The sequence below is a fragment of the Galeopterus variegatus genome, unplaced genomic scaffold (genome assembly GCF_000696425.1).
Source record: "Galeopterus variegatus unplaced genomic scaffold, G_variegatus-3.0.2 Scaffold1567, whole genome shotgun sequence".
In the NCBI taxonomy this organism is placed as follows: Eukaryota; Metazoa; Chordata; class Mammalia; order Dermoptera; family Cynocephalidae; genus Galeopterus; species Galeopterus variegatus.
The window spans coordinates 282,632-294,015 of NW_007727678.1; the positions used below are offsets into that span (position 1 = coordinate 282,632).

The 11,384-nt window shown below is 38.2% G+C and overlaps 1 protein-coding gene across 1 annotated transcript in view; it reads right to left on the reverse strand.

Annotated features, from left to right (window-relative positions):
• EFCAB6 (EF-hand calcium binding domain 6) overlaps window positions 1-11,384 on the reverse strand; it is a 303,634-nt gene that overhangs the window by 211,586 nt on the left and 80,664 nt on the right. The window contains 2 exon segments of the mRNA XM_008577701.1: window positions 3,794-3,942; window positions 11,032-11,156. Of these exon segments, the coding sequence (XP_008575923.1) occupies window positions 3,794-3,942; window positions 11,032-11,156 (274 nt within the window).

An 11,384-nucleotide genomic window follows, 5' to 3' on the forward strand; every position in this document is an offset into this window, starting at 1 on the left:
GTTAAAAATAAATGAATACAATAAAAATAAAAACAAATGGTCATAAAAAAAAGAAAAAAAACCCCCAAGAATTATATTCCCTGTTAAATTTTCATTATAGAGTGAGAGCAAAATGAAGATATTTTTGAAAACAAAGAGTGAATTAACCACTCACAGGACCTCACTAAAACGACTTCTGGAGGACACACTTCAGGAAATTGACTCCAGAAGGGAGGAGTGAGGGTTATGAGGCAGTGACGAGTGATCGGCCGGTAAACATGGGAAAACCCAGAAAGACACGGGCCCTATAAAGCAGCAGCAGCAACAGCGAACAGTGGCTGACGCGGGTGCTAGCAAAACAAGGGAGAGTCGAAACACAAGTCAGTGATGACACAAAGTTGAAGGTGCTTGTTTTATTCGGGACGGTAGAAATACTGATTAACTTCAGGCCTTATAAGTTTAGAGCATGTGAAACTTTTAAGAAAAACCACTATAAGAACAGAAATAGATAAGTCTTAAAACAGTGGAAGGAAAAAAGAGTGACAAAGAAAACTCAGCCAGTACCAAACAAGAAGGAAGTAGAATAAAGAAAAAAAGAAAGAGCAGAATAAATAACAGAAAGTACAAAGTAAGTGGTAGGGGAAAGAACTCCAAACACTTCAATCACTATAAATAAAAACAGACTATACCTGACAGTTTTTAAAAAGCAAAGATTTTTAATTTTGGAATTTTAAAAATACAGATATATACTGTTTTACAAGAAACATCTAGGGGCTGGCCCAGTGGCGCCCTGCTACAGTGCGCTGCTTGGGAAGCGCGGCGGCGCTCCCGCCGAGGGTTCGGATCCCACATACAGACCGGTTCCCGCTCACTGGCTGAGCGAGGCGTGGGCGCAACACAAGGGTTGCGATCCTGTTGCCGGTCCCAGTCTGGTGCGGGCGCGACACTGAGGGTTGCGGTCCGTTGCCAGACACACACACAAAAAAGACACACACACAAAAAAGAAACATCTAAAACATCACCATAAAAAAGTAAAAGCAAAAGGTTGGCAAAGATATACCTGACGAATGAAGATTAAAAGAAAACTATTGAGGGTATTTTAATATCAGATAAGATAGACCATGAAAGGCATTCATAGGGATGGAAGGTTATTCTATAGTGATAAAGGGAACAGTTGACCAGGAAGACATGACAAGTCTGTGCTTCCAGATATGTGCACCAGGAGGCACGTATGTAATATGTAATCCATAATATTAGGACTTGCATGTTCACTCTGCTCTTGTCTCTTGTGCCCTGTTCCACAGGAAATTCTGGGTGAATGCATAAAAGGGACTCAGAAAAGGGGACTCAGAAGTCCCAGGGTCCCTGGCTAGGACAGGTTGTAACACCATCATGACCTTGGCCACCTCCAGACCCCGAATACCCTCATTCTATACACCCATTGTATTCTTTTTTTTTTTTTCCTTTTTGTCTTTTTTCGTGACCGGCAACGGATCGCAACCCTCAGTGTCGCGCCCACACTGGACCGGGACCGGCTACGGGATCGCAACCCTCAGTGCTGCGCCCTCACCTCGCTCAGCCAGTGAGCGGGAACCGGTCTGTATGTGGGATCCGAACCCTCGGCGGGAGCGCCGCCGCGCTTCCCAAGCGGCGCACTGTAGCAGTGCACCACCGGGCCGGCACAACCCATTGTATTCTTCACAGATGTCATCACTTTGCTAAGCCATTCTGGCTTGGGACTACTTGCTATTTATTTCTGCATTTTTAAAACCTACCACAATGTCTGTCAGAGAAAGGCATTCAGTAAATGTTAGCTGAATGACATTTTACGCATCCATTAAAATTATAATTTTGAAGACAATGAAGCCAATATGAAAGATGTCTATAGTATGCTTTTCTATTTTAAAAAGCACAATCTAAAACTGTAATGTGCTTTGATTACAAATACTTAAAAATTATATACGTATTTGGATATAAAAATGGAAGAGAACGTGAAACGATGAAAATAAAAAAACTGTTAGATAAGGTAGATGGTAACTTTTTGTTTTTAATTTTTGTTGTTGCTATTAAACTATTATTTGTATAATTCAAAAAATGAAATAAGATGAAATGGCTATATTACTTTTAGCTATCCAAGAAAGAAAGCAATTCTTAAAAAAATTTCACTTGTATCGGCAGGACAATACAGCTGTTTTCTGGGCCATGGAAATATTTACTCCTACGGCCAAGTTTTGTTTTCACTCCAGAAGCCATGGTGTCTGCACACAGTGGGTCTCTGTGGACGTCCAGGGCGCTGCAGGGAAGCGGAGTGCTGCGGGGAATGGGCCAGCTGCTCCAGCTTCACGCCGTGTTTTCCTTCCCCTTGCCTTATGCCTCTCCTGTCTAGGTAATACCAAGGCATCCACCAATTTCCCAGACTTTTGCAGGACAATCTTTCCAGCTCTTACCCTACTTTCTCTCTGACTTAACTTAGACAGAAAACCCATGAATTAAAGAGAGTATTCCTCACCCAGATTTTGGTCTAAATATACCATTTCCAACTGAAAGGAACCAGGGATCCTTGGAGAAATGGCTGATTCCGGGTCTTGGGTAAGAGACGTACAAGATGAGCCTGGAGCATTTTGTCTTACCAGAAGCAAGAAAGCAGTCAAAGACCACTAGGGTCACGTCAACAGGACTCAGGAGCCAACATGAAAAGGCTCCCACTGGCCAAGATGGAACAAATTGCATGTCGATAAGAAAAATAACTGTAATAAATTGAAACACATCAACTATGTTTAAATTCCTGAATTCGTAGGGATTATTAAGAAGAAACTAATGAAGAAAAAACAGTCATTGCTTACTTTTGGAGAATGCTAGGGAACCAGTTCATTATTTTGCAAAGTAGTAAATAAAGGGAAAGAATCAAGGATATCCTGCCTGCTTGTACTAACTGTCCGTCTTTGTTATGCGGTGGCTTAACGGGGGAAGTTTCCACTGCAGAAGTATTCCAGCTAAAAAAAGAAGTAATCACAGGCATAGAGTATCACCACTTTACAATCTCCAGTGAATCAATGGACCTAGGTACGACCACCAGTGTTGCCAACAGCACAGAAAGAGAAACAATCAGTCCATATACGTTTGCCACCACCTAGGAAGTAGTCACGCCAAATACAAGAATTGAACATGGGTCTGCGTATCTATCAATTTAGGTGCAGGGAGTCGGGGGAGAGGGAAGGGAACATGTTAAATGTCCCTGCGGGGGACAGTCAGCCAAATCTAGATTGTAAGAAAACTCCAGGTTAAAAAAAAAAAATCCAGATTACTCCTAAAATTAACAAATGGAAGAAAGCTATAGATTAAGAAAGAATTGTGCACACCAACCAATTGCAATGTAGCTGGATCCTGATTCAAATCGATTGTAAACGAAAACATGAGACAAGCGGTTAAATTTGAGCGCTGACTCGAAATTTATTAATATTACTGATGAATCTATTCGATGTGAAAACAGGGTTTTCACCTTGTTTTTAAAAAGAGTTTGTATCTTTTAGAGAGACATACGGAAATGTGGTGTCTGGTGTTCGTTTCAAAAATAAACCTGGGGCTGAGGAAATAAGGGACACAAACCAAATGAGCAGCCGGGACTTCATAATGGTTGACGCTGGGTACTAGGTACGTTAGTGGATTCTTTACATTACTTTCTTTACCTTTGTATATATGTTTGAAATTTTCAATAATAAAAAGTCTAAAGCATTGATAAAAAATAAATGAAGCTGTTCCTTATTCACAGTTGACGTCTGGGGAAAAAATGCGAAGGAAACAATGGGGCTCTCACCTTTTCATTAACTGGATGAAAAGTCTTCTTGGTAACCGGTATACTGAGGTATCAAGGACCACCTTTAGGTAATTCAGAGATACATATCCGCTTTTACAGGGGTCTCCCGCACTGAGGGCTTTTTCAACCTTTTCATAGGACTTTGAAAGCTGCAATACATACAAATTAGAGTGTTGCATTTAGAAAAACCAACCTCATGTAGCTATTCAACCATTTTATTTTTACCAAAACCTCTTCATATTTTCCTCTCCAAAAACTGATCAAAAAGTTTACTATGGCATGTACAGAACTTCAAATGTTTAATTGATGAGCTCACTACAAATAGTATTCCCAGTCACAGCTACTCAATTGACAAGGCAGACAAGTTTCTCAGGGAAAACCAGCACATATAACATCTCCACCTCAAATTTCAGAGCTAAAAATACTTGGTGCATCTGCCAGTTTGATACATCTTTCTTAATATACCTTCAAGCCATTCCCCACTGTGAGCCCATGCTATGCTTCTCCTGATTAAGTCAGGTCAATCAAACAAAAGAGCTGGTAACATTTTATTAAAAATAGAAGTAGCCTTTCCTATAAGAAAAATTATTAATATAAGGATTACATAGACATAGCATACACTGGACATTTCTTTCATTATTTGTTTTTTTTAAAAATGGAGAATTACAAGAAAAAAAAAACCCTGGGTGAATGAGCTTTGCTTATGGGACTTCTAAAATGCAGTAAAGTAGGTTAACCACAGATTTTTATATGACTCATAAAAACACGGTGAAGATTGGTTTTATTTCCAGAGGTCTTCCTGCTGTTTGTTATTGAGTAATAACAATATTCTCCAATATTTTCAACCACCCCACTTTGCCTGAATTCAATTTTTCCTGCTAATGGGGATAAGAAAATAAACAAAATAACTACCAACTTGCTGTAAAAGGTGACTGTCTCAAAAGCTACTGGAACATGGAAATATATGTAGAAAAGTCTCCATCCACTAAAGGAATAAGAAGCAGATTCATTAAATTTCCCCTAGTGTGCAAAGAAATATTGAAAATCTAAAGGGAAAGTCTTTAAAGATATTTAGAGACCTCAGATTCTTAGAAAGGACCTATGATTCTTAGAAAATTGCATAAAGTTAACCCAGAATGTGGCTAAATTTGCCCATTTCTCTTTCAGGGAGGTGGGCTGCATCTGTTACTCTGCTTGGGGGGAGACTCTCATGGAGAGAATAAAGAGCCTGAAGTGCAGTAGGGTCTCAGTGTATTCACTGGATTAATAAAATCCATTTTTAATATCAGTGATATTTGGTCTCCAATAAGGCTTTTCTTCAGAAAAGTATTTCTTTTTTTTTCTTTTTTTTTTTTTGTCTTTTTCCGTGTCCGGCAACGGTTCGCAACCCTCAGTGTTGTGCATCTGTTACTCTGCTTGGGGGGAGACTCTCATGGAGAGAATAAAGAGCCTGAAGTGCAGTAGGGTCTCAGTGTATTCACTGGATTAATAAAATCCATTTTTAATATCAGTGATATTTGGTCTCCAATAAGGCTTTTCTTCAGAAAAGTATTTCTGACATGACCAAGAGCTTTTAGAAAAAAGCAAGAAGGGAAACAGAAATGGTATCTTTGTGACATAAATAAATAACCTTTTAGGAATTTTTATTGTTACTATTCAAAAAAAAAAAAGTACAACCCTTTTAAAAAAAATGCAAGCAATTCAAGCAAAGTATAAGAAAGAATTATAAAGATACGTGAAAGTCTCACCATCCAGTTTTGCACAGTGTTCCCAACACTCCCAGCATGATCATGTAAACATATATTATAATTTATGTTTATAATAAAAATGGAATAACAAAAATGGAATCATACTACACTTTCAGTTTGATAAATGCTTTCTTCATTTAACATATGCCATAAAATTTTTTCCATAAGAACTAGTATATATCTACAGCATTCTTTTAAATAATGTACGGCACACCATCACATTACGGGTGTACAAGCAACAGGTACACCCACTTTCTATCTTTATGCATTTAGCTTTTATACATGTTTCCCTGGCCCCCAACTGAAATGACATCCCTGTTGTTCTCTCTCATAACAGCCTGTCCTTTTCTGTCATACCACTTAAAAAAATTGCATTTATGAATGTGCTTATTTGTTTAACATCTTTCTCTCAGTGTAAGGTCAAGTGATCTCTATGAGAGCAGAGATTGTGTCTGTTTTGTTCGCTCATAATTACCTAGAATGAAGCACAAATTTGGCATGCAGTAGGCACTCAATAAATATTTGTTAAAAGTGGACATATTTTTATCAAAAAATGTTCTAAACAAAAGCTGCAAATTATAAGAATTTGTTCAACGTATTAGCAAAAAGGGAAATGAACATGAAAATCATAGATGAGATATTTCATCGGCATTAGACTGGCAAAAATCATATCAGGTTTTGGTGAGCACATGGAGCGGCAGGAACTCTCATATGCCTCTGGTGGGAGTGTAAGTTGATATAGAGGAAAACGATTTGATCATGCTAATTAAAGCTGGGGAGCATGCTCTGTCCAACCTAGCAAGCAATTCCACTCCTAGGTGTAACGCCCAGAGAAGCCCTGACCCCTGTGCACCCGGAGCTACGAAGATAGTACAACCACTTGAGGTTAATAAGCTAATTGTTTATCCATCCACAGAGAATGTATAACTTATATAATATTTAGATAATGAAAAACTGTACAGCAGTGCAAATGATAATACTGCTTTATCTGTATGCGGGTGAATCTCATCCTGATCACAAACAGGATGAAAACAAATGGTGTTGCAACTATACGAAATACTGTAGAAGAGAAACAAACAAACAAACAAACGTCAGGTAAAAGACAAAGAACACAGTCTGTAAGAAAACACAATTATATATATATATATATATATATATATATATGTAAAAACACCACCTGTGACAGTTCCATAAAAAGAAAGGAAATAAGAGTCAGGTAAAAGACAAAGAACACAGTCTGTAAGAAAACACAATTATATATATATATATGTAAAAACACCACCTGTGACAGTTCCATAAAAAGAAAGGAAATAAGAATATGAATTCATTAAAAGAAAATCTTGAAAATGATGAAACAATCCAAGCAGGCTGGCTGGTTAGCTCAGCTGGTTAGAGCATGGTGCTGATGACACTAAGGTGCATGATTTGATTGCTGTTATGGGCCAGCTGCCTAAACAAAACAAAACAAAACAAAAATCAATGAAGAGATAAGAAGGGATATTTCAAAGCTAAGAAAATGGAAGACAAAAATAACATCATTAGAGGAACTAACAGATGAGAAGCAGGGAGGATAAGAGACAAGGATGAAATTTAAGTTAATATTAAAGGAGTGACTTGAAAGCATCTCAATAATGGCAGAGGAAATGGACAAAAGGATTAAAGCAATTTGAGAGAAAATGACAGCTATGAAGGACAGACAAAGATGAACCAATATAAGGATAACTGGGACTACCACTGAAGGAAGGAAGGACGGAAGAGGAGAGGAAAAGCAAGGGACAGAGAGGGGCTGCGAGATCACTTTAGTAATTTGACACAGGAGATCATCCTGGAATGAGGGAAGAACTGGATCTGCACATCAAAACAACACACTGTGTTCCGGGAAACTGTAAAAATGCTCCGCGCTGAGACGTAGCTCTGTTTTGATTTTTCAGTTTCAAGTATCAAGAAAAATGCCAGGCATCCAGGTAGAAAAAGGAAATCACCTACAGGGGGGAAAAGATCCACTTGACCCCAGGCACCAGAAGACGATGGAGATAATATTCACAACATCATGAGAAAAAGAAAGAATGGAGGGGGAGTCACACCTGGCCAAGGCACTGCTCACGCACAACACCAAAAGGATCACACAGGCTCCAATGTGAAAAAAGCAAAGGGGATAAAGCACCAAGCGCTTTTCTGAAGGAAATTTCTTGACAATGAGATCCAACAAACCAAAAAATAAATCAAAATAAAGAACTCTGAGAGGGATAAACTGTGGTAAGCGTTGAACTACAGTAATGTGCATTAAATTCATGTAAATGTAAAGCAAAATCAAAACCAGAGGGGGATTATGGTAACTGCACAGAATGTAAAACTATGAACTCTGACCAAAAACAAACTATAAGTCATAAAAATTGTGAGGTGGGGGGAGAGGAAGGAAGACACACAGGTGCGTGTCACTTCGAGCTTCACAGCAGAAAGCCATCCCCTACCTTCTGCAACTGAAACGGCTTTCAGAAACCCCAAAATTTCTCCAGCTCTCAAGGGCTTTTGTAATCTCTTTTTTTGTATTAAAGTCCCTTTGGAGACCTCATATGTCTTGTGGGAAAGAAATACTCATCCAAAGTTCAGAAATGTCTCTGGTTTCAGTTGAGGACAGTATTGTAGGGTTAAGAGCAAGATGTTGCAGCTACACTGCTTGGGTTTGTTTAAACGTGGCTCCAGGACTCACTGAGTCATTTAACCTCTTCATGCCTCAGTTTCCTCACCTTAAGACTGGGATAACAATAGTGCCTAACTCATGCANTGATCACAAACAGGATGAAAACAAATGGTGTTGCAACTATACGAAATACTGTAGAAGAGAAACAAACAAACAAACAAACGTCAGGTAAAAGACAAAGAACACAGTCTGTAAGAAAACACAATTATATATATATATATGTAAAAACACCACCTGTGACAGTTCCATAAAAAGAAAGGAAATAAGAATATGAATTCATTAAAAGAAAATCTTGAAAATGATGAAACAATCCAAGCAGGCTGGCTGGTTAGCTCAGCTGGTTAGAGCATGGTGCTGATGACACTAAGGTGCATGATTTGATTGCTGTTATGGGCCAGCTGCCTAAACAAAACAAAACAAAACAAAAAACAATGAAGAGATAAGAAGGGATATTTCAAAGCTAAGAAAATGGAAGACAAAAATAACATCATTAGAGGAACTAACAGATGAGAAGCAGGGAGGATAAGAGACAAGGATGAAATTTAAGTTAATATTAAAGGAGTGACTTGAAAGCATCTCAATAATGGCAGAGGAAATGGACAAAAGGATTAAAGCAATTTGAGAGAAAATGACAGCTATGAAGGACAGACAAAGATGAACCAATATAAGGATAACTGGGACTACCACTGAAGGAAGGAAGGACGGAAGAGGAGAGGAAAAGCAAGGGACAGAGAGGGGCTGCGAGATCACTTTAGTAATTTGACACAGGAGATCATCCTGGAATGAGGGAAGAACTGGATCTGCACATCAAAACAACACACTGTGTTCCGGGAAACTGTAAAAATGCTCCGCGCTGAGACGTAGCTCTGTTTTGATTTTTCAGTTTCAAGTATCAAGAAAAATGCCAGGCATCCAGGTAGAAAAAGGAAATCACCTACAGGGGGGAAAAGATCCACTTGACCCCAGGCACCAGAAGACGATGGAGATAATATTCACAACATCATGAGAAAAAGAAAGAATGGAGGGGGAGTCACACCTGGCCAAGGCACTGCTCACGCACAACACCAAAAGGATCACACAGGCTCCAATGTGAAAAAAGCAAAGGGGATAAAGCACCAAGCGCTTTTCTGAAGGAAATTTCTTGACAATGAGATCCAACAAACCAAAAAATAAATCAAAATAAAGAACTCTGAGAGGGATAAACTGTGGTAAGCGTTGAACTACAGTAATGTGCATTAAATTCATGTAAATGTAAAGCAAAATCAAAACCAGAGGGGGATTATGGTAACTGCACAGAATGTAAAACTATGAACTCTGACCAAAAACAAACTATAAGTCATAAAAATTGTGAGGTGGGGGGAGAGGAAGGAAGACACACAGGTGCGTGTCACTTCGAGCTTCACAGCAGAAAGCCATCCCCTACCTTCTGCAACTGAAACGGCTTTCAGAAACCCCAAAATTTCTCCAGCTCTCAAGGGCTTTTGTAATCTCTTTTTTTGTATTAAAGTCCCTTTGGAGACCTCATATGTCTTGTGGGAAAGAAATACTCATCCAAAGTTCAGAAATGTCTCTGGTTTCAGTTGAGGACAGTATTGTAGGGTTAAGAGCAAGATGTTGCAGCTACACTGCTTGGGTTTGTTTAAACGTGGCTCCAGGACTCACTGAGTCATTTAACCTCTTCATGCCTCAGTTTCCTCACCTTAAGACTGGGATAACAATAGTGCCTAACTCATGCAGTTGCTGTGACCTGGCACATAGGGAGCCCCATAAAAGTGTTAATTATGATAGAGATGATGACAATTCCTTTCTTCTGGCAAATTCAAGGAAATTTATATATGTTTTATTTTTAAAAAGGAGTATGATCCTCTTCTTTTAAAATTATTTCCATCTATGTATCCCCCAACCACCTGCCCCCCAATACAGCCATTCTTCTATATCTGTATAAAGAGCAGTCTAGACTTGTGTTCACTAAATGTTGCCTTTGATTATTTCTAGGTAGTGGATTGTGAATAATTTATTACTTTCTTCTTTGTACTTTTCAGAATTGCTTACAATTTTTTGTAATGGTCGTGCATTTTTGTAATGGTCATATTTTTATGAAAACAATGAAGTCGTTAACAACAATGAGAGAAAACAAGTTTCAGCAGTTTACCAGCAGGTAGGAAAGTGCTCACTTCTCTAATTCCCTTATCAACACTGGCCTTGTTAGTTTTTTCCTCAGTGACATTTTCCTATTGAAAATTTTATAGTAATAATCCGTAAAAGTTCCATGTATGTGAGGAACAGCCATTATTTGTCTGTCATTTATGTTGCATGTATTTTGCCAACTTTATCGTATGTTTATATAAGGTTCTGCCGTACAAAAACTTTTTCATTCTTTTGTAGTCAAATTTATCAGTGTTTTTCTTTATGAATTTTGGGCTTNATATTTCAAAAGAAAAAATATGTATATCCAGATATAGGGAGAGCAGCCATTAATACTGAAACTTCCAATCCAAGAATTAGAAAAAAACTATTTATTAAAGTTTTCCTTAATGTTACTCAATAAAACTGTCATTTCATTATGTCTTATATATTTCTTACTAGAGTTAGTGTGAATTTCTCATCACCATCATTATTATCAATGTATTGCTGTTATTAGGAGATGGAAGAGGTCTCAGGGTTTGAGGAAATGCAGATAAGATCAAAACAAATTTGAGAAATAATGTCTAAACCCACAGGTTTCCATAGTTGTCTACTTTGCTGTGTTCACACTTTAGGTAACTGTGGCTTTTGGAAAACACTCTCACCTCTTGGCAAAAGGTCTTCTCAATTTCATCTAAGGAGTAGTTTTTCCAGATATCTTCAGATGACACAGAATTGACCACATGCTCCTTTTTGAAATTTTTGGCTGGTTGATTCTCCAATGAGGCCTCTATTAAAACACAATAGCTTTAGCGTATTAGCATTGTCAAAAGTCCATTTAGTATTGTTTCCTTTTAACCATCACCTGTCTGGTAAAAATTAAGACTTGGATAAACCAAGAAAATGATGAATCATCTAATAAACAGTGTTGAAATAACTGGATGAACATTCTGGAAAAAATAAAATGAGTCTCCTACTTGCTATCTTATTCTAGGATAAACCCTAGATAGAGTGAAAC